Consider the following 23,976-nt stretch of genomic DNA (forward strand, 5'->3'; position numbering starts at 1 on the left):
CCAATCTGCGTATTCGCTTATAACTTATGCCACTTATTTATAGGTCTATATGAATCCGTTGCTGATTTTATTTTTGATCTCAAGTCAATATTTTTGAATGCTGCTGACGCCGAGGCTTATTTGTTATATGCATGTATATTGAATATTTGTTGTTGTTCTTGTTTTTGTTGTTGTTGTATATAAGTGTATAATATATATATTTTAAATTTAATACATAAAAATTATCGCGCTTGCCACTGCATAAACACTACCATGATCATCATCATCATCATCGTCATTGTCGTCGTCTTTATGTTTAAAATAGTTTACGTGTGTTTGTTGTTCTGTTAATATTTAATTTGTTGCAGTAGCAGTTGCAGCCAATGCAAAGATCATATATAAAAATACAAAAAATCATAACATTTACATATACACTGCCCATATACATATACATATATAGAACTAGGATTAAATATCTCTAAATCGACGTTTACTTGCACACAATCAATATATCAAAAATTATTATTATTTAAAATTAATGCTCATCCCGCAATCGCGTCCACATTTTGTTGTATAAATTAATGTTATACTTAATAAACAATTTCATTTCATTTCGTTTTCTTTTGTTTTGTTTTTTGTTGTGTTTAAATTGTACGTCTTAAAAACTAAACTCATCATCGTGCCACGTTTTCGTATTTCATATTTTTAATTCATATTCGTAATCATATTCATATTCATATTTATATCATATATATTCGTAAGTTTTTGTATTTTTCTCATTTCAAGTTTTGTTGTATATAAATTTCACTATTTAGTCTTAATTGTATATGGAAGTTGAAATTGGTACTCAATATGTTCAGGATCAACTAGGAAAACAATTTGTGTTTCTAATGGAGGAGGGGTCTTCATCAATTGCAATTATGTAATTGATAATTGCAATTTGCTATTTTCTGTTGTTGTTCTTGTTTATTAAATGTATTTTTTGCAGCAGTCCGTTTATTAAATTTACTTTTGAATTCATTATTTCGCGGATATTTTAGCTAATACTTGCGGCATTCAAAATTCTGCCTGTCTGTCCTCTGCGTTTATAGATTATCAATATCTGTTGTCTAGTATATATATATATATATATATATATATATGTCGATTTATTTGTATATATAACGCTAATGCATTCAAAAGTGCCGAACACCAAACTCAATTCCGCTTTGAACAGTTTCGAAGACCTTCTTGTGTTCTTTGTGTAAATTTCTGAATGAATCGATAACTTATCAATGCGTCAATCGATTTGTCTTGTGTTGTTTTCTTTTTGTTGTTGTTGTTGTTTATGAGATCGTGACTTAGGAAAGTTTTGTTGTTGTCAGCTATGCGACTGCGTAAATGTTGTTGTTGACTCTTCTCAAAGCACTTGAGATGCAACGAATGTTTCCATACTTTTGTGTTTTTGATTAATTTGTTGATATAGAGAGTTGCGAGCATTGTGTGTGGAATTGTGTGTGTCAGTGTCAAGAGAATGTGTGAGTGTACGTCTATCGTATATGTATGTTTGCGTTTACAGTATTATGCGGTCCATAGAATAGATTTAGATGCTTGTTAAAATTGCTTTCTTTTTTTTGTGTGTTATTTATTTTTGTTCATTTTTTTTTTTTTGGTTTATTATTGTATTTGTTAATAATTAAGAGTTCTCTTTTTTTGTTTTGATTTGTATCTTGTTTTTTTTTTTGTATTAAAAAAAGCGAAACAAAAAGCCAGCAAAAGGAGGGAAAATGTGGTGAAAGAGAAAGATTGGGCAAACACAGAGCAAAAGGAGACATTTCGTTTGTGGTTGTTCTCAGTAAAATTGTTTATACTTATTTAAAAATAATGTACAATTGTAAAATTACATACTTAAATTTTGTTGTTTCTCGTACAAAATTTGTTTACAGATCGCGTTTAACTTAGAATTCGATTTGAATTACGATTATTTTGACTAAAAGTTCCTTGTTGTTGTAAAAAGCTGATATATAATTGCGTACTTTCGTGTTAGTATAAATTATATTTATATATATATATATATATTTAAATGTATATGTAGAACTATTTATATATATACGCGTAGGTTTTTATATAAATTTGTATATATATGTATATGCTTGTAAATACTCGAATACGTTGGGTGTCATTTCAAATATTTCATCGAAATTACATTTAAAATATTTAGAATTACACATTTAAATATCTGATGCGCCTTGTTCTAACTCAGTTCGTGATACGCGCGCTGGCTAACGGTAGAGACAGAGAAGCAGTAGACGGAGATAGAGATAGAGACACCGTCTACCCATATACCAATCCAGCACACGGCCACTTTGGGGACAATGTAGCTGCTCTTCTACTTCAGCTGAGGGATTGCGACTGCTTAGAGTGACAGGGGAGTGGGAGAGAGCTTCGAGGCCTGGTATGTATTTTGATCTATCTACGATTGAACTCCGATTTGATAGCTAAAATAAAATAGTCGATTTTTAATCTTTGAATTTGAACTTAATATACATAGTACTCCAAAACATACCGTCTATGATTTCGTTTTTGACTTTCTGTATTTCTAGGCGCATCTCGCGCACTATCTCAGCCTTCAGGGTGTCCAGATCGCTGTTGGACAGTGCCAGCGACAGACCATCGCCATTAACCTGCTAAGCAAATAAGCATTAGTATTTGCAACATAAGTTATCTACTGCTAAGAACTCACCTTGAGAATAGTCTCTTCACTAGCGCTGCCGAAGCGCTTGCGCATGGGTCGTGGCGATTCACCACCGCTATTCGTTGTGCTCTGACCGCTGCCAGTGCTGCCGTTAGCTCCGCCATGCGTATTGGACGCTGCACCACTGCTGCCTCCACTGCTGAGCTTGTGTGGCAATGTGTTTGACTTCTCCCATGGCCGCTGCTTGACTTCTGGTTCCGGCTCAGGCTACACAAATGTGAAATGTTATCAAGTCAAGCAATTCATAAAGGTATTAAATATCTAACTCACATCTTTCTTTTCTGCCTGCGCACGTCGTCGAGCCAGCGTCTTGGCCATCTCGTCCATCATCGAAGCCATGCCATTGGTGCTGCGACCAATGGTGCCATAATTGCCGCTGCCGCCACTCGAAGTGCTGCTGCCGCTGTTCTCCGGTGCAGCTGTGGTTGACTAAAATGGATCAAGAGATATCAAGATTAGTCAAAGAGACTTTCAACGTACTCCATTGTCACTCACCTTGTTCTTTTTGAGCTTGAACTGCTGCAATTGCGAGGCCAGCGAACCCATGAGATCGGCTTGGGGATCATCCTTTTTGCCTGCGCCGCCTGCACCCATGCCAGGGGGCGGTGGCGGCGGCGGTGGTGCTCCTGGACCACCCGGACCGCCTGGGGCCCCTGGAGGTCCGCCCATAGCTGGTGGAGCAGGTGGTGCCGGCGGCTGTGGTGGTGCGGGTGCACCATTGAACATCTGTGGTGGTGCCGGCGGTGCACCGCCAAATGTGGGTGGTGGTGGTGGCGGCGCCGGGGCTGCCACCTGTCCTGGACCTGCTCCAGCAACTCCGCCTGTGCTGCTCATACGATTAAGTGGCGGCGGCATGGGTGCACCACTGCCTGGCTGTTGCATCATTGGCGGCGCCAACGGCACTTGCCCATAGGGATTCTCCGGCTGCTGTCCGTTGTGTTGTCCGTATCCGGGAGCTGGCATACCGGGCGCCTGGGGAGGCTGTGGTATCAACTGCGGCTGACTGGCATACACAACGCTGTTGGAGCTGGTCGAGCTGGGGATATGAGCGGGCTGTGTGGCCCCGTAGATGGGCCCGCCTCCATTCTGATGCACGGGCGGCATCGGCGGCTGTGGCTGCTGTGTCGGGTATTGATGTAGATTGAGATTGGGATTAGAGTTTGAGAGCACATAGTGGGGCTGCTGGTACTGCTGGCGGATCGGATGATTGTGGCGATAGTAGCGGTGGTTGGTGGCGGTAGTTGGTGGTGGTGTTGGTTGGTTGGTTGGTTGTTGTGGTGGTAATGGGTTTATTTTTTGTGGGGATAAGCCAATTGCGGACGGGCGAATATTTGGAATGAAATGAAACAGAAAGGAAGAAGTAGCAACTTAAGCAGATCTTAAAAGAGTTGGGCCAACAATCCAATCCGGACTTCAACATACCTGAGGAGGCGCATAGCCCGCTTGCACCATCTGCTGCTGCTGCTGTTGTGTATTGTAGACGGGCTGCTGTTGTGGCTGCTGTTGATACTGTTGCTGTTGTTGCTGCTGCTGTTGTTGTGCCTGACCGGGTGCAGGTGGAATCTGCATTTGAGGATTGCCCTGCTGTGGCAATCCATTGGACGTTGGCCCGTTGGCAGTGGGTCCGTAATGGGAAACCGCTTGAGGCGCCAGCTGTGGCTGCTGTTGTTGTTGCTGCTGTTGTTGCTGTGGTTGTGGCGCCGGCGGTGCGCTGAGGGAATTCCTTTAGTTTGTGAGCAAAAGTTTGAAGAAACGGCGAGTCGATGCGCACATCGATCGAGTTTACGTTTTATACGACATGAAGTTATGAGGCGACGAGTGACGAGTAGCGATTAACGAGTACGAGAGCGAGTACGATTACGACGACAACAAAACAGAGTAATGAGAGTGATAGTAGAGTTATGTGTAAGTCACGTGTTGCGAATAGCGAGTAAATAGATGTAACGAGTAAATAGTAGCGAGTGAAGATGCAATGATTAAAATGAAAACGCATATGGATTTATAGCGCAAATATTGCGAGTTAAGAGTGGAAATAACAAGTAGAAAGGACAAAGTGTGTTGATCAATGAGATATGTGAAAATTAGGAGCGGTAAATGAAGAGTAACGAGTCATGAGAGCGACGAGCAATGAGATACGCAATGATTACAACAAAAACAAAAGTGCATATCGGCGCGACGCGTTGAGATTTAATAAATACGAGTAAAACGATAAGATGCAAAACAACATGAATGTAACGATAAAATTATTTTCGTGACGAGTTTTGTAGAATGTTGTGCAAATGTATTGGCGGATTATATAGATTGTGAAGTGACGAGTAGCGAGTACGACGACAACAAATAGAATGGCGTGCGTGTTACAAAGTGCGTGCGTATTAAAAGAGAGAATAAAAACGAATAAAATCAAAATACATGTAGACTTCAATTGATGGATGACAGCGCAGACTGCATTAACCTAAAACTGTTATCGATTACCCACCTGCTGGTGCGATGGTGTCCCTGTGGCGTTGGCGGACTCTGTGGTATGTTATTCTGATTTGTCTGTGAGGTGGGCGTTTGCGCCGAGGGCGTTATGTGTCCACCAATGCCGTTGTTTTGTCGCAATATAGCAGCATCCTCGCTGGTCATCGTGCGATAGCCCATATCCTCTTCGTAGCCATTGCCATTTGTGGGTTGACCGGCTGGATTATTGATCACACGACCGCTCAGCACCTGTGCAACAAAGATCAAATAAATTAGTTGACAGTAGACACGCTGTGGTGGGAAATTGGGGATTCTCTTACCTCTAGGGCATGCATCATGGCGCGCGCAAAGTTCTCGGCATCGCTCTGGCTGGAAAAGTTGAGACCATACACATATTTAGCATCACGCCATTGATGGAATGTGGCTGTGGCCTGATTGTATTTGAGTCCCTTCAAAATGGAGCAGTTGATGACCACCTCGTGGTCCTGCAACTTTCGGCCCACTACACGGAATGTGTTATTCTGCTGATGATGATAGATCTGCACTTTACTCAGTCCCGACGAGCTGCCCGAAGGCACCCACTTCTTCTGGTTGTCATCGTACACCATCACTGAGGCACGGGCTCCAATAATGCTTTGTTCACTGCAAGATAAAATAATGTACAATTTCAATTTGAGATAACACTCAGAATCAGTGCGTCTCCATCTTCATCTTGGTTGAGTAGTTGAGGAATTTGAGAAATGCGTTTACTATAAAAAGTTAGTGAGGTATTTGTCAACGAACATAATTGGAATCTAGTTAGGTATTCCATGCCTAAGCAATCGTTTCTCGAGTATACAGAAGCCAAAGAACATGGTCAAGCTAAGAGGAACGGAAAGCAAATCATTAGATGATTAATTCATAGACACTTGACTTGATTTCTGTTCTGTTCTGTTCTCTTCTGTTCTGTTCTTTCCATTTAAGTCTCCGCTTTCACACAGTTTCACACGACTGACTCAAGTGCAGTGATCTCTCAGTCTCTCTGGGCAGGAAGTGCATTGCATTTCTAGTGCCGTCTTCCCCCTGTCCGCCCTTCAAATATCGCTTAGAAAATTGCACACCTGTCACGCAGTCGTCATCGTTGCAGTCCGATTAAATAATTCTAATGAACTTTTGCGCAACCTTTAACATTTTTTTGTTGTTGGCAGCGTGTTTTCCTTTTTGCTCTGCAGCGTTGACAATTAAAGCGGGAAAAGTCGGCACTAGACAACATAAGACACAACGCTTGGAAAAATGCTACATGACGTCGATGAGAACTCAGCTCCGATCTGTAGTCTCATTCGCATCGCTGACTTGACAGTCGTCAAGAGTCGTTGCTTTGGCTTTAGCTTTGGCTCTCGCTTTGTCGAGTTGTGTGTTAGTGGGCAAAATGTATAATGACAGCCCCAACACCAACACGAACACTAAAGCCAACAGCAATAGCTACAATAAAAGCCAACAGCAGCTACAGCAACAGCAAGAGCAGCCGCAATAAAAAACGAGTTGCGATCTGGCTTTGACTGTGGCTAAAAGTCGCTGTGTCTTTGCCTGCAGAATTCTCGCAGTTGTCGACTTGGTCTGGCCAAAAGTTGAGTAGTTTTGCACTTAAATGGAGCTTGCCAGCGCAAGCACCAGGAAGAGGTGGGGCACGGGAAGGAGCAACAGCAGCAACCGCAGCAGCAGCAGCAACTCCACAGCTGTGCGGCCTTATATAACAAACGTGCTGCTCTCGCTGCTCGAGGTAGCATTTTTACAGCATACGATTTGATTTCGCGGAACGAAAGTGAAGTTTATCTATGCATACTTATAATTTGCCATAGTTTAAGTACTGCCAGGAACCCCTCTCCACAATATCGATAACTATGGTGCACACACGCACGATTATGAGTACAGTAATCGCTCGCAAATTGACGCCACACATAATTTTAATGCTAGTTTGCATTGTCTTTCACTTTCATAAACATTTTGCAGTCTATCAAAAGGGGTATTCATTGTGCCATCTCAAAGATTCTAGTTGAACGGATTTCAAAATGAATGCAAAGACAGGAAAATAGAAGAATTCATAAACTAAAGTAATTCAATTCGTATACGTAAACGATTCGATGGTACCGAACTAGATTTTAGAAGTACCGAACTTAAAGTGTAGGTTGATGTTTGCCATACACTGATTTAAAAATATTTTTAAAAATAAATTGTGCGTTGTAAATGAAAACAAGTAAGAAAGATTTGAGATATTCGCTAACCAAATTAAAGCGAAATGTACCAAATGAATATACCGATAACTACTGAAAATATACCAAACACATACTACAGCATTCCAAATATACCATAAAAAACAGAGTATACCAGATTATAACCAAAGCGATAGAGGGCGTTTTTTTTATTTCAAAATATGTTTTGAATAACTTTTAAATCTTAAAAAAAATTAGGAAACATAAGGACTCTAATTTAATGTTGACACAGATATGTCGAATGGTACAAATATCAAATGCTAGCACTAGACAACCCCGAGACTATTTGATTAACCTCTTTCATGCTTTAATTAAATCCAAAACTACCAGGAGAATCTCTGCGCGCTTCACAAGCAAAACTGGCGATAAAAAAAAATCAGAGGAATTGGTTCACCGGCTGCTCAAATTGCTAAACAAATAGGCATGTGTGCTCCCGTTAATGAGTTGAATGCAGATTGCATTCCATTTCAGTTAAAAGACTTCATTATATGCCAACGACGCCAGCAGGTGAAATTTTCATTTTGTTGTGCTCAACTTGCGGATTAATTCGTGCGTTAAGTTTAATGCAGATTTGCAGCACGAACGAACGGCAGAGTAAAGCAGAGTTTTTCTTTTCAGTTTTCTAATTAACGTTAAATTTGATGCACTTATGAGCACATTGACTGAGACTGGGAACAAAGGCCGACAGAAATGAGGGGAAAAACAGCACGATTCTAATTCGATTAAAGTTCACAAATTGCATCATCTGATTGCAACAAGGACGCACGAAGATTGCAATTGGATTGATTGGCCTGCCTGAAGGAAAGAAAGCGAAAAGAAGCGAAAGGAATGAAAACAAATGATCGAAACATACGTAACAATGAGTTTATCTTTGACCGAATTATGCCGACGCTGAGGGATGCGTTGTATGTGTTGTTGTTGTTGTTGTTGATTGTGTTGTTGGTGTTGTAGCTGCAGATAATGTTGTATGTTGCTATAGAGATGATGATGATGATGTTGTTGCTGCTGCTGTGTTGTGGCTGTCGAACGTGGTGTTCTAATTGAGAACGACATGGAGCTGGCAAGTCTGGCAGAGGAGCAGGAGGTCGAGGAGGAGGAGGAGGAGGAGACTGTGGAACAATTGGAAGTGGAAATTCTGTTCGACACAGTTGTTGGAAGTGGCGGCAGTGGCGGAGTCGCCACAGGGGACTGGGGCAAGGGTACGCATTTGCGCAATGTGGAGAATATGGCAGTTGAGGTGGAAGAAACGGACACAGGGGAGACTGATGTAGATGTGGATGTAGATGTGGTGACTGGTGTACATGTGTAGACATTGTCAGTGGCAGTTGTGTTTAGTAATGATGGTGATGTTGCCGACGGCGATGGTGATGATGATGATGATGTTGTATATGTTGCAAGTGTTACTTCGACATTTCGACTGCCAACACCTACGCTTGGCGGTACGTACAAAGCTTGATCATGGAGCAGCGTTGCTTGCGTCTGTGTTGTCCAGGTGGGCGCCTCATAGATGGCAGTGGGCGTGCCTCCGCCTCCTCCCTGTGCCTTGGGCAGTTGCAGCACCAGTTGCTCGTGCTCATGGTAGGCGGCAGCGGAACGCTGTCGCATCAGCAACTCCTGCTGCTGATAATGATGGTACATGGGATGGCGATAGTCCAGCAGATCCAACTCCTGCAGCTCCTCAATGCTGTAGTAATCACCGCCAGCCACAGGCAATGCAACGCCCTTGGACGTTGCCTTGCTGTAGAGACTCTGGCTGCGCTTGATCAGCAACTGCTCGTGTTGAGCAGCTGGCGATTGATGGAGCTGCTGTTGTGGATGCTGCTGCTGCTGCTTCTGCTGCTGCGGGGATGGTTGGAACTCGCACATGGTTGGCATCGCATTGGCGGTCTGATGATACGCCAAAATGGGACCAGAGACAACGGCGGCACTTCCATTGGATTTCTTGCTTGTGAACGAGGTTTTGGCATAAAGTTTCTTCATGGCCATTAACTGCTGGTAAACATTTGCAGAGGCGGTCAAACACACACATACACGAACACACAGACGAACACACGACGATCCCACGATCAGCGATCACACAATAAAGTAAATGGATATATATATATCAAATGTTTGTCTAGGGTCGCGCGTCGCGACAACAACTTTGTTCGCAGCTCTGATCGAAATCGAACCTCATTTGAGACTGAACAAGCCAAACGAGTCGAAGACAAAGTCTAGCCCCAAACACGCTGAGAGATGCAGAGCGAGAACACAAAACACAACTCGCAGAGCGGCTTTTGGCGGCTACGACAGCGAGATGAGAGCGCGAGAGAGCGTGAGAAAGAGAGAGTGTAGAGTGGGGAGTGCAGTGAAGTCGAGTCGAGTCGAGTTGAGTGGTTCTTGTGGATTCTGAATTGGGCTAAAAGGCATGTAATTACTCCTGCTTCCCAAGACAATAAAATAATGAGACGTGGACTAGGTAAACGCACAAGACTCAGATGCATCAACGATCGCAACGATCGCAACGATCGCTTAAGATCATTTTGTCTAGACGCGCTCAAATCACAGCTTAAATCTTCCCCTCCTCCTCCTTCTTCTTCTGCTTCTTCTCTCAGCTGCAGGGCTTAGCGGATCTGTCAGTCAGTCATTCATCCATTCAGCCACTCAGTCAATTCGCTCTGCGTTCTGAGAGTGTCTGTGTGCGATAATTACTTAAGAAACGAGCTCAATAATTTATATTTCCCCCTCGAGTGACTATTACAAACATTTTTTTTCGGTGCGGAGCAGGGCGCAGAGAGGAAATGGATACACAGCTTGTGGCATGCTATGAAAAATTCATATGAATGCTAGACACAAGTCCAACTCCGTTGAGCCTGCCTGCTGATAGAAACATATATATACTCGATTCTACAGTTCTTAAGCGTACATTTCCAATTAACATTGTATTTGTCTATTGTTGTTGCTGCTGTTTCTGCTGTTGCTTTTGGTTTTGCTGTTACAGCTCGTTATAATGCGCAAGTCTGGTTTTTAATGCTGCCTGATTTGAGCTGCGATTATCGTGCAGCTTAATGGCTTTGTCAGAATGGGCTGGACCAGCCAGAGCTTATGCTCAAGTCCAAGCCAAAATCTACAGCTTCGACGTGAACTCAAACTGTAGCTCATACTCGAAATTAAAGTCAAAAAGACAGATCAATGAATCGTGTGCCGTGGCTTAAATGATTTGGCAATTTTTTATTATGTTGCTCGTTGTTGTCTTTTTGGCTATAGCGGCTTTTTTATTGAATCCATTTTCGTTATTTATACACACAACTAGACACAATCAGAATCTGAGTGAACAGCTGCGAGATACTGCGGAGAGTTGATATCAAGCAAAATACTAAAGAAAAACATATTAAAAAAGAACAAGATTAAAGTTTAAAGACAAGTGGCATAAGCACAAACTTGAAATAAATAAAAAGTTGTTATTAATAACCTTTATTTATCTTTTTAGTAATTCTACAAATATAATACTTTGAAATTACTTCGATTATTAGCATAATCATTCGAACATATTTATTATTTTCTTATATCATATTTTATTTATTTACATTTTAATTATTATACCAAATAATATAATAACTAAAAGAAGGGAGTGCTAGCTACTAAGGCCATTGACTCTCTAATATTATAATGATTTATATTATAATGACTTTTTCCAATACTAATCTTTAACAATCGTTAAATTCTATACAGGGTAACTTGTTGGTCTAGCAAGCTTCTGCAAAGTTTAATCACTTTATTGAAAACACATTTTCAATGCAAATAAATTCGCCGCTTTGGAGAGCACTCGAAATATTTCACAAAGACCTCCACATACATACATCTTTTTTCCTGTTTCTCTTGTTCTCTATTATTTTTACACGAAATTAATTCACGGCATAGAAATCCACTCTGTTATGATATTATCGTGACCCATTTCCACGCACTTTTCTCATACAACTTTTAGGTCTGTTTGGCTTATTTCAAAGTTGTTTTGGGGCGGATATGGGCAAGTCATATGGCAAAATTATTGAAAGGGTTCTTTAATAGATATGACGTTGAACTTTGCTCTTGAATTTCATTTGATTTTTCAGCGATTACCCGAAATTTGAAATTTAAAGCGATGCACTTCAATTAAATTTGTAAGCGCACTTCAAATCAATTAAGTCGAAATTATACGAGTGAATGCTGCATCCCAACTTAATGCTTCTTGCATTGTGTTGAATGCTTCGTTGGGCAAATGGAGCAGCATTCAAGGGGAAGGGGAATGGGGCAGAGAGGCAAGCCACATTTTTGTCTGTTTCACATAGTCTACTTTGGGGCATACCTCGCGAATTGCAACTGCAGCTGCAACGGAATTTGCAAATCCAAACGTTGCGCGACTGTTGCAGATGTCGGACAAATGTTACCCATCGGGCTGACCGAATGAAACTGTTAGAAAATGACACTGAAAATTGTGGCGGCCAAGTTTAAGCCATTCCCGAATTTCCTTAGAGACAGCAAACACACTCGAGTGACATTTAATGATGACGCACCCAGAAAAATGAACCGCAACACAGCACAACACGGTTGTTCGTTCTCTTTATTATTATTTTGCTCGCTTCATTTTTTTCGCTTATGAATCAGTTATTAAGCCGCTAAGGGATAAAAAAGCCCTGACTAAGCACAGCAAAGTGAAACTGAAACTGAAACAGGACAGCCGGATGGGCCACTCCCCCGGCCGTGTTAAAAGTCAGAATGGCTCCCAAAACAAATTATGGGTATTAACCCAAAAGTAAAGTTAAGCAAAGGCCGAGGCCAAAGACGGGGACGAGAACGAGAACGAGGCGGAGCTCAACATCAATTTTGCTGTTGACCTATTAATTTTGGCCAGCACGAGACATCGAAGACATCTATTTTTATGCCCAAAAGCTCGACAGGTGCGAAAGATTCGCGAGACCCCATGAACTGCCCCCAAGTTTGGGCAGATCAATTGAAAAGTCGCTGCTAACGAAGCAAAGCAACTTGAACGCCAGGTTGTCAATTGAATCTATAAGCAAACAATCGACTATTTCGTAAGCAATTTAAATGACATTGTCGTCGTCGACGTTGTCGTTGTCTTCATAATTGAAATGTCCTTCACACAAATCAAATGCAAACCAAAATCAAGTGCTACACTGTAAGAAAATGTTCGGTTTCAAACGAAGTTACGAAAAGGCTGCAAGAACTCATGACACATTTTCTCACATCTTAATTTGTCTTCATCAAGGCAGCTCATAAATTAATATTATGAATCTTATTACATCAATAATTAAGAACAATGTGAACTCGCCAAACATTTTTTGCTCACTTTAGGCAACAGCTGTCAATTACAGCAACTTTGCCCAGATATAAAATTTATGTTTTTTTTTTTGTTTGAAATGGAAAATGCTTGGAAATTTATGAACTTACGTCATTTTTGGTGCTGCTGTTGTTGCTGTTACGTGAGAAAATTGTGCGATAAGCTTCACTTTTGGGAAGATGGTTGTTGTTGTTGTTCTTGTTGTTGTTGTTGTCAGCTCCCCTCTGTTTCCACCAGATTATAACTTGTTCTCTTGGTTGTCTGTTGTTCTTGTTGTCGCTTGCTGATTATGAGATCTGTAAGTGGAGAGTGGAGAATAACGAAAACTCAAATTAAAGTCTGCACGTGTTCCTCTTACACACTTAAAAAATATATACATTGCTTCTTCCACTTGGAAATACAACATTCAAGTCGAATGAAGCTAAATTCAATGATATAGAGTGTGAGTAATAGTTATTATCTTGCTGCCCTTTTTCCTGTTGTGGATTGATATTGGCGTCGAACACTTCGCACGTTTCGCCAACTCTAAGAATAGTTTTGGGGTATGAATAATAAATACAATTCGATTTTTGGACGAGTCTTTTGGCTGTTAAGCCCCAGCTGACCTCGCTGATAAATCAATACATATGTATATAGAAGAGACCTTGAAACTAAAGTTAGTCTCATCAATTAGCCAAACAAACGGCAGCAAGTGAAAGCTGTTGTTGAATTAATAATAAAGCAAAGCAAAACCCAAACAATGCAAACCATATGCATAGCTTATAGACTAACTGGAGACTAGTAACAATAAGCGTCGATAAACAATGCGGTTTCGGTCTTATGACCCAATTACTTTTTCTTTCTTTTGGCCACAAAATCTCTGGGCAATATGCACGATGACGATGACATCAAGAGAATGGCGAGGGGTAGACAAAAGAAAGTTCTTAATGAAAACCACAAGTAGCTAGTGCCATTTACATGATAAATGCGAAGCAGCGACGCTTGCTAAATGAATCGGGTCAGCGCATTGGCCAAGAGAAGGTCTATCTAGGTAAGACCCAGCCTCGACTCTCAGCTTTGGGGCAACAAATGCACCAGCAGCAAACAGAAGCTGAAGCAGCGGCAACAGCAGCAACTACGCAGAATGTTGTGTCGCGCGATACTAACAAAATGTTGACCTACTTCTGAAACGCCTCCACACACACACACACACACACCCACATACCCTCCTTCCTGCCCATCGTCTAACAGAGCACAGAAAGCATCGCTTGCGTCATAGTTTTGCTGAAAACCTTCGCTTATGGAGCACCAACATAACAAACACACACACACAACACACACACTCGCACACACAATCGGTATACGGGCTTCGCATTTGTTGCCGGAAGTGTGTGCGCGATTTACAGAAACCATTGCGTATTCTCGCATTCTCGCATTCTCTCGTTCTAAGCATTATCATTGTCGCCATCCACTCGGCCTATAAATCTCAACTTTCAACTCTGCTCAGCTGTGTCGAGCGCTTCAATTAGTTTAACTTGTCGAGAGTTATAGCTGAGCACGCAGACTCTAAATTAACAGAATTTTAGTAGGAAACATATTAATTAAATTTAAATTCCAAAAAGCTTGTACTTTTAATTAATACTTTATTTGTGATTCTGTTTTATGAAAAGGATATTCCGGTTTATACCATAATTTAATATAGGCTGTAATTTTTGAGACTTAATTAAGTTTCAATTCTGCTTAAGAAACCTAAGAATGTGCCTTTCGTTTCATTTTTAATTTAACCTATGGAAAAAATTGGTTCAAGATTATGAAACTGAAAATTCACAGAAACTTAATACGACACATTCTAATTTAATTAATTGGACTAAAGGAAACAAATTTACATACAAGAACACTACAAAGATTACTCATTACTTATCATATTACTTGTCCCAGCTTCTTTAAATTAATTTGATTTCAGAATTATTTATTAATTTAACGCAGGCGGCTCAAGGAATAATTCGACATATGTACTTCAATGTACAATTTTTCTAAGATTTACATAAATTAACAAAATCTTATATATATATCTTCTCGTTTATAAATTAATTGAGATCAATTTGCACGTTTGTTTATTAAAAAAAGTATAATATTTTTCATTTAGGATTTTCTAAACAATACAAAGTTAGATTTCCACATGACTTAGGAACACATAGTTAAGCAAGTTTATTGCCAAATTTCCGGCACACATGAGAATCTACCCGCGTGTCTCTAATCCCATTAATGGGATAACATTTTGCGAGTTAATTTCAACACAAAGCACAAGTCCTCATATTGACTAAACAAACAATTCCCAATTCCCGCCACCAAGCACAGGAAACCAGAGGGTCGAGCACATGTGCCGCTTCCTCTGTTCGGTCTCTTGTCTCACTGTCAACTGAGGGGCAATTAAAATGTTCAATTCACAGCGAGGAGTTGGCCGCAGACACCCCTTAACAAGGGTTCAAATTCAATGCATTTATTCTCATCACTTTCTCCCAAAAACATTGGTATGGACTCGACTTCACCGGGTTTCACTTGCTTCACCCCCGATTGAGCAACGGCTTCAGCAATAAACACTTCTGCACTGCATCGTTTCAATTTCGTCATTTAACCCAAACGCATTCACGACACCCGCCATCATCAGGGTGAGCATTTCAGAGAGCTGCCCAACTGGGACTAGAGTGGACTACATAGTGTTTTTGTTTTCGTTTTCGTTTTCGTTTTCATTTGTGGCACAGACATTTCCAGGAATTTCCATGACTTTTACGTGCTCTACGTGTCCTCAGTCCGTTATGATGTCAGTTTCAGCCTCATTCCGCTGGCACTTTCAACTTGCCCTTTTCTTTTTTTGTTTTAGCAAAATGTTTGCACTCCAAAAGGAATAACAAATTATTGCGTCGCATTGCACATGGAAATTTCCTAATTTGCTCGCGTGACCCATGAGATTTATTAATACACTGAGAGAAATATCAAGACACAGCAACAACAAAATACTAGTGCACTATAAACTACAAACGGAATTTGCAAGCAAATGTTAATGAGAATTTAAAGTCAGCACAAGCTCGATTTGTCAGCCAATTAAAACCTTGGCTTTACTCCCTGGAGTACCTCACATACTTCTATATAAACATATATGGTTGACATGCCCGCTTCCTTGTGCTGACGATTACCATTAATATTCTTGACACTAGCATAATGCGATCATTTCGATTGCGATTGTGGCACACTTGTGACTCAAGATCCCATAACTGGTTTTTGCCAAAGGGAAGGGTCTCTCGCATTTGTCTTTGTCTCTCTCTCTCTCTATCTCTCTCTCTTTCTTCCTCTCCCTCTGTCTCGGTGCTTCCCTTTCAGTACTGAGCTAAATTACTAAATTATGCTTTAATTTTGCTTGCCGTGAATTCGGGTCGCCACTTCAAAGTCGCCGTCCAGACTCGTACTTCATTCAGTGTCTGTGAAGGCGACTTGTTTATAAACTGAATTTTTCTTGTTGATGGATTTGCCAAAATAAATAAGTGAACGGTATTTGTACGGAAGAATACCCTGCGTTGAACTTAATAATTAAAAGGTATATTATGTTTAATAATTTTTAGTATATGTTTTACTATATTTTTTAAAATTGAATCATAAATTTTATTTACTTAAACTAATAATAAAATTTCGCCCTGAAGGATTTTTTGTGGTTTGCTATTGTTTAAACTCTGATTGGTAATAACAATTTATAGCATATTAACTAATGAAAGATTATGAATATACATTTATTATTGGTCATATTGGCACTCCTTTCTAGATTTTACATTTTTGCTTCCACTGCCACAGGGTATTCAAATTCGTTGAATCTCAATGGTAATAGCTGTTGCCACCGTTGGGAGTGACCCAAATCTGCAAGCAGTGATTGGAAGACTCCCAGGAATATCATAATCGGCAAACAGCGAGAGAGCAGCCAAGCGGCAAGACAAGTCAAGTCGTGCATCTCATTGAGGCAGGGCTTCTCGGACAAAGTCAGTAGCTGTCAATTTACAATGTTTCCATCTACAAGCTATTAATTTATTTGTAATCGCAGTCGCACTCAAGCTGAACTCCACTCTACAGTTCAGCATCGAAGTGGAAGTTAAGTTTTTCGACTGTGGGCGAACCAAAAAGAAGCCAATGTCTGCAATTGACCCCAACGAAAGCGTATTTGCGAACGGGTATTCAAAGCGTTTTGGTACACGCTCCATTTCCAAACGATATTTGAACATATTTTGAAAACATTCATCATTATCGAGTCGTTGTTGTTATTGTTGTTGTTGTTGCTTTGCTTGAGTGACGGGCGGAGCGTCAATTTAATGAAGCGCGGCAATTCTTTTTGGAAGTGAAAAAACGACCGATAATTATTGAATAATGTTTCTTACAACATCATCCATTAGCCACGTTCCCCCCACTTTCACACTCTCTCTCTCTCTCTTTCCCTCAAATGTGCACACATGACTTTGACTTGCTTTGTTATCGCTGCAGATGCCACAAATGTATGTTCCAGTGATAAAATTCAACAAGAAAGCGCGCAACAAAAGACATCTATTAAATTATAGCAGTACCCACAGGCACACACACACACACATACAGTTGCACTCTCATACACAATGAAGTTGACCTCACAATAGACCCAGAGCTCAAGAGTGCAGGCGACCTACCGACTATACTACCGAATCGGAATCGTAGCCGCAGCCGAAGCCGAAGCCAACATGTTGCACAGATAGCGCGGACAAAGTTCAAGTGAGAAGCGGACATACGAATACCATAATAATCATATTCATAATCATAATATAATCAGTTAACATACTGATACATGCCAGGGAGGAAAAGGAAGAGGCAGGGCTGCTGAGGGGCGGCGTTGTGGAATGCCACGGCAATTGAGCGCAGAATAACAAATAACAATATAAATGGCGACAGTTGCAACTAACACAACAATAACAAAATACATCAACAATGCAACAAAGTTGAGAGCATGCAACTGCAGCATACCCTGCAACAGACTCGATCACATGATTATCCACAAATTTTATACATAATAATTTAGATATAATTTAAATAAAGTGTTTCAAAGAAGCTGATCAAAACATGGAAGCAAAGACAATGTATTTTATTAATAGATATAATTTAGATTTCTCTTTATTTATATGTTTCACTTGAATTGTGTGTAATAGATTAAAGCACAATATCATCACCAATATCAATCAGTATTCAAGTCACAAATTCAAATTGTAACGAAATTTCATATGAAATGACGATGGGGATTATGAGATTTATGGTATTAAAGAACATGGTTACGGAGTATTTTAAAGACGTGCCCCATCTGATTTTCAAGGTTTTTATACATTTTTAGCCATAAATAACATATTAAATTTTAATGTTAAGGTTAATAGCTATTATCTATTATATTAAGTTATTTGTTAATAGCTGACTTTATCTCAGTTAATAAATATTTTCCATTTGAAATGAATGCCAGGATTAATGGGTATATAGTATGTACCAAATACCGAAAGAGCAACTTCAATTTGATGTAAAAGTCAAATGACCTGTTGGCCAAAAGAGCCAACTGCCTGCCATTTACATACATTATTCGAAATACTTGTTCGTCTCAAGTGCAGGAGAGGAAATCGCTCTTGGAGTCAGGGCACTCGGGAAATGTGCATCTAAAAGCTCAATGTATGCTTGGGTGTGGTGCTAAAAACAGCAAAGTATTTTCATGCAATCAAAACGAAAAGAAACATTGCGCTCTGTCAGCTTTTAGTAAGTTAAAAAAAAACATACAAAAAGAAACCCGTTGGATGCCTGTGAAATTTCAGAATAAGAATCACAACCAGACCCAGAGTCAGAGTCAAACTGAGACTCAGACTCAGACCAACCAACCAACCAACCGACCGGAAGCACTTCAAGTGCATGCAATTCCACTTTAAGGCATAGTGCGGAGTGTGCAACTGCTTGAAGAGTGAAACGCGGTGAAATTTACAACGATTGACTCGATATCAGCTTCGGGAACTGATGTCTCAGCATATTCAAAAGATTTGTATTTAATCAGCGCAAGGGACATTTCCCGTTTCCCCGTTTCCCCGAGACTCGCCTCGGTCAATGGATTGTGAAAGATCCGCATTCCAATATTGTAAATGTAACTTCTTGAACATTTTGAACTTATCTCGTGTCATTGACTCGAATTGAATCTTGCGCAACGGCCTTCGCCTTAACGACCTTTGAATTCTGCGCACTTTGCGTTAATTACTATTCGACTTGGCCGTATTTTCATGATCAATTTTCACATCGTAATTTACCTTGAAACGCATCTACATCAATAATAACAAATAACAAAACAAAGCAGCAACAAATTGTATTTCTTTTTCGTGTTTTCCCAGAATTGGCCACACACAAGATACAAAACATTTGGTGGAAGCGCGAAAGGAAAAGCCAAAAAGGGGAAAGCATTAAATACAAACTTGTACGTACTTATGAATAGATATGCGAGTATTTTCGTAAGGAAATTCGTGGAAAAATAAGCAAATGAGAAAACAGTTACCAATTGAAAAGGAATTTCCGTTCAAATTAAACTGCAACTTGCTAAAAAAAGAGCTGAGAACCAACTGCAGTCTCGCCACACGGAGCGTCAGACCGTAAAAAAACAGGAAAAATTGTTAAGTAGAGTAGGAGGCGGAGTAGCACAAAGCAGACAGCCAGAATCTTCTGCAACACATCACCTTACAATGTTCGTTTTGTGGTAAGTAAACTAGACCGACAAAAAATGGTTAGATGATGAACCAATTGAGCTCAGAGTTGCATACAAATTATAAATGCTAAAACTTTAAACATGTACATAACACCAAATATTTGTTAATTTCCAATTCAATACACTTTTGCACATAAACGAGAGAATCACAGGTAATAACAGGAATTTTAGTATATGGAATGTAATTTTTACTTAAGATTTTGGAATTCTATAATAATTTTTTAATATTTTGTTGGTCTTCAATTTTGAGAATCTCATAACTGTTATTTACGGTCCATGCTTTTCTAAAATGCCATTTACTCTCCCAATTATTTTGCTATTAAGTTACATACATTCTTCATTTATTTCTTTCAGTGTGACAACTACATACTTGACTTGTATTAACAATGCTATCTGATTTTGTTGCAGTGCAGTGCTCAGCGAACTGAGGCCGCTGCTTTCTAACTCAAATTTCATGGCCCACATTTACCAATTATATTTATATTAAGATGTTTATGCAATGAAATTCACGACTTCTCAAAACCGCTAAACTCATAAGCGTTGCAAAATGCTACAAACATCCTCTGATTCATCATATATTACATTACACAGTTGAATTCCTTTTGATTCAGTGTTTTCGCGAAAAGAACATAGTATAAACTTAGTAGGCTCAAGTGTTGCTTAGGATTGCTAATGGTGATGATTTTCTTGATACCATCGTGCACACATCGTGTGTGCTGTGTTTGTCTGTACTTGAGTTGAGTCAAGTCGACCTCCAATGCAAATCCAAGACAATGGAACGAAACGCCTGAAAAAGCTGCCACTTAAGCGAATTTCATTCTCCGTTCTGCTTATCTTTGCAGTTTGTATATTATAGTTGTTGTATCTACAAATTATGCCATATGAGGCGACGCTGTATATGTATGAATGCATATATATTTATTATCATGCTTACTGCACTGCATATATTATATTCACAGACTCATATCGGGTATTCGCAGCCATTCATGTTCATGCTGAATAATCTCCGATGCGTTCTTTGGCTGCGGTTATGCGCACTAAAAATGGCCAATCGCAATTATGCCGGATTTTGATTGGGATGCACTTGCCTTGTGTGTGCCTTATGAAGGCATGGCTTCGAGCTTCGAGCTTCGAGTTTGCCAGCTGGAACTGAACTCCCATTTAATTGTTGCCTGACTGCTACACTCTGCGTCTGTCTGTCTGTCTCTCTGACACATGCTCAAGTTATTTTATACCGATAGCTGCTATCAAAGAAGTAAAGCAAAGCTTCTGAGTTTCTCTGGCCTCGTTCCCGTTTCACATTCCACTTTGCAAAGTAAATCTTAAGTGCTGTGAGTTTGTTTCCTCATTGCATGAATGAAAGATAATTAAAATTAACAAATTAATAAAGATAAAGCCACAGAAATGATCAGAGTGAGGTGGAAGAACTTGAATCAAAATCCAAACACGTTCCACACATCCGATGAAACCAAGGGGCCAATTCCTATTAATTATGCAGTTGACGTGACCGCACCATAATATTGAATATAAATGTTTAAAGAAAAATGGCACCAGCCGTTTTATGGTTGTTGTTGTAATAATAAAGTCATTAGTCAAATCAATTGTGGAGGAGCGCATTTAAGCCGATGACCGAAAGGAAGTTAGCGGTATTGAGCATAATAGCCAAAAAGATCTTGCATAGAGAATAGATAGGCAAGTGTTTCTTCTATCTTTCGCTTTTGCCCGCATCGCCATAACTCTGAGCAAACAGAACAGAACAAAGCAATAAAATAAACAAACAAAACCGACTGCAGTTTTATTGGATGCTGTGTGGGAGCGAGGGTCGAAGGAAATGACATCGGGAATGAAAACGTACGTAAATCGACTATGCGGAAATGTTAATTAGATTTGTGACAGCAGCCAGAGTTAAATGCATTCGCAAAGCCTGCAGCAAGCTGATTGCTATGACACGCGGGTAGGAAGTTTAGTCACAAGTTGACGGAGCAACTTTATGATTCAGTGCAACCGACGCGATGCCGCCGTCGCAGCCGCTGCTACGAATACATAAACCAAAAGCAAGGCAGAAAAACTCTAAATGAGGGGGGAAGGGGCAGACAGAGGCAGAGACAAAGACCACAAGGAGAGAACTCATAAAATACGTGGAAAAGTTGTAGCGATTTCTTGTGTACAAAGTTTTAGTCATCGTTAAAAATGCCGAAAAGCAAAGCAAAAGCAAAACGAAACGTAAACAATATACGCATCAAAAATTAAGGAAGGAATGGGGATGACTGATAAAAGTGTTTGTATGTATAATACATATGGTGCAAGTATTTTCGGCTATAGTTATTCATTTTATCTTATCAGTTGCGCCGACCCCAATTGCAGCTGCTCCCAAAGCTGCGTAAACTAGGTTAACGGTGTTCATGTATTAATGTATACCTGACTGTGACAGCGGCACACTCATCAAAAGTTGAGTTTGATTCAACTATTGGAAATCCCGTCTGACAATCGAACGAGTTTATTAGTCATTCACACAAAAAGGGCAACAGTTTGATTTTGCTGCAGCTATGCAACACTGAACTTGCAAAAGTGTAGCAAATGCAAATTTACCTAGCCGTCGAATAAATAATAAACTACATTTGATTTTGCTGCCTCTTTGTTTTTGGCCTATTGTAGTTTGTAAACGGGTTTTGTTTTGGCCCTGTATGTGTGTTTTGTATTCCATGTTGTACTATATGAGAGAGCTGCGGGTCTTTGGCCCGCTTCATTTGGCAGCAAACATAAAATACAAAAGTGAGTCATGTGACTCCCAGTGATGCAACTTCGTAGTCAGTTCGTGGGAGGCCGGACAAGAAGGGGAGGGAGGGGGAAGCCAAGTCGGGCCTTGGCGGTGCATTGACATTTAAATGTTGCAGCGAACTGAAAACCAAAGCCAACATTGGCTGGCATAAATTAAAGTTCAAGCAAGCCATTATGATAACGTTGCAAGCAAAGTCGAGAAATCAACAGACCCTCCCCCACCACCCCTTGCTCATACAACAAAGTGAGCTCTTCGATTTATCTCTCTCTCGCTCTCTCAAATTGGCAACGGTGGGCTTTGTTTGTTTGGTAACCTCAAAATGAGAGTTTTTGGCAGTGTATGAAGAGAGAGTGAGAGAGAGCAAGCGAGAGAGAGGAGCCTGCGCCCAGTGGCAGCAAAAACAAGCTGCATTATGGTAACAGCAGCAGCAGCCGCAGAACAAAAGAGGAAGAAGGCGGTCAATGCAGTGGAGCAGCAGAAGCAAAAACAATTAAAGCTACCAAAGGGAGGGCACAGCTGGCACTAATACACAAACACACATGCATACATCAAGCATGAAATGAATGCAAAAACAGGTTTGGATTCCACAGCAGATGCGACAGCTGTTCCAAGTGTCTATTGGTCAAGTTGCGGCAAAAATGCAAAGAACTGTCTACTGCGAAAATCACATGAATCTAAGAAAGAAAATAAATTCGCTAAATTTTATAAATTGCGCTGAAAACTAAAGCACAAACAAAAAATAAAATACACACACACAGACGCATGCGAAAAAGGGCGTGTTGTGTGAAAGAAGAAGCAGCAGAAAAGGGAGCATAAATGAAGCAGCAGCCGACGTCGGCGTTGACGTCGCTGCCGCAGCAGCCCCGAACTAACAAAAAAAAGGGAGCAAAAAGCGGAAGTCGTGGGCAAAAACATGCGCAGAAAATTGCAGCGGCCTCCGATGGGGCCAACTCGAAGACAAGATTCTCCGATTCACCAGATGCAGATTATAAATAAATGTACATAAAAAAAGAAAAGAACTTACCACAACATTTTGCTTAATTCCACGGCGAAAATGCGTTGGTGTTGCTTGGTATCTGCTGCTTCTGCCGCTGCCTACTAGCTACTCCCTTTTTCCTGCTGCAGTAACCAGTGACGCACACGAGCAAACACACACACTCGCGTACACACGCACACACACACTCAGAAAGCGAGCGGCGGCGGGCAGAGATAGCTAAAAACTAAACGCCGATAAAAGAAATGTGTTTGTGGCGTCGATTCGTGCTCTCGGGGCGGGGGGGGGATTATGGCAGTTTCTTTTGTCAACTCCACTTTTACTTTTCCTGTCTTATTGCGAATGGTAATATTAATTGAAATTATTCGGTTTTTTGGCAGCACTTTACTTCCACAGCACTAACACAAACAACACATACACTCACATAAATATATATATATGAATGAAGAGCGAAAAACTAAACTCCTTTTCAAGGAGTAGAGACACAATTTTTTTCGACTACTTCGTTTTATATTGCAACTCCGATTTTTGAATGCAGCTTAAAAAGGAACTTGCAGTTTTTATTGGCAATGACTGCAACGGCTTTTGTATGGTTACTTGCGACTGCAATTTTTGTTTTTTATTATTTTATTTTTGCGCAAACCGATTAACGCGAATTAATTTCGGCCAAAACTGTGGGAGCGACAACAACACACCAGCGCCAT

The 23,976-nt window shown here is 40.4% G+C and overlaps 1 protein-coding gene and 1 long non-coding RNA gene across 11 annotated transcripts; one reads left to right on the forward strand and one right to left on the reverse strand.

Moving 5' to 3' along the window:
• Nucleotides 1-957: 957 nt before the first annotated feature.
• Nucleotides 958-23,973, reverse strand: LOC133840706 (protein enabled). 10 transcript variants are annotated; one of them, XM_062272693.1, is made up of 10 exons: nucleotides 23,303-23,973; nucleotides 12,850-13,035; nucleotides 5,494-5,815; nucleotides 5,190-5,422; nucleotides 4,136-4,436; nucleotides 3,209-3,904; nucleotides 2,984-3,142; nucleotides 2,702-2,920; nucleotides 2,525-2,645; nucleotides 958-2,456 (listed from the first exon to the last, which is right to left on the reverse strand). In XM_062272693.1, the coding sequence occupies exons 2-10, from the start codon at nucleotides 12,852-12,854 to the stop codon at nucleotides 2,428-2,430; spliced, it is 2,085 nt and encodes a 694-aa protein (XP_062128677.1). In that variant the 5' UTR covers nucleotides 12,855-13,035; nucleotides 23,303-23,973; the 3' UTR covers nucleotides 958-2,427. The 10 variants fall into 10 exon arrangements, with proteins under 10 accessions (XP_062128677.1, XP_062128671.1, XP_062128676.1 ...); XM_062272687.1 differs by lacking the exons at nucleotides 12,850-13,035; nucleotides 23,303-23,973 and adding an exon at nucleotides 8,870-9,573 and having other exon boundaries at nucleotides 4,136-4,424; XM_062272692.1 differs by lacking the exons at nucleotides 12,850-13,035; nucleotides 23,303-23,973 and adding an exon at nucleotides 8,870-9,573 and having other exon boundaries at nucleotides 3,209-3,829.
• LOC133842815 (uncharacterized) lies at nucleotides 16,162-17,770 on the forward strand. Its single transcript, XR_009894438.1, has 3 exons — nucleotides 16,162-16,310; nucleotides 16,562-16,743; nucleotides 16,806-17,770. It is a non-coding gene; the product is annotated as an uncharacterized LOC133842815 (long non-coding RNA).
• Nucleotides 23,974-23,976: the final 3 nt, after the last annotated feature.

The sequence above is a fragment of the Drosophila sulfurigaster genome, chromosome 3 (genome assembly GCF_023558435.1).
Source record: "Drosophila sulfurigaster albostrigata strain 15112-1811.04 chromosome 3, ASM2355843v2, whole genome shotgun sequence".
NCBI classification, from domain to species: Eukaryota; Metazoa; Arthropoda; class Insecta; order Diptera; family Drosophilidae; genus Drosophila; species Drosophila sulfurigaster.

Coding starts and splice junctions, on each gene's coding strand:
- LOC133840706 (XM_062272683.1), bottom strand. CDS start 9,408: ATGGCCATGAAGAAACTTTATGCCAAAACCTCGTTCACAAGCAAGAAA. Junction 5,816..8,869: donor CTGCTCCATGATCAAGCTTT/GTACGTACCGCC, acceptor TTTATCTTGCAG/TGAACAAAGCATTATTGGAG. Junction 3,143..3,208: donor TCAAGCTCAAAAAGAACAAG/GTGAGTGACAAT, acceptor GATCCATTTTAG/TCAACCACAGCTGCACCGGA.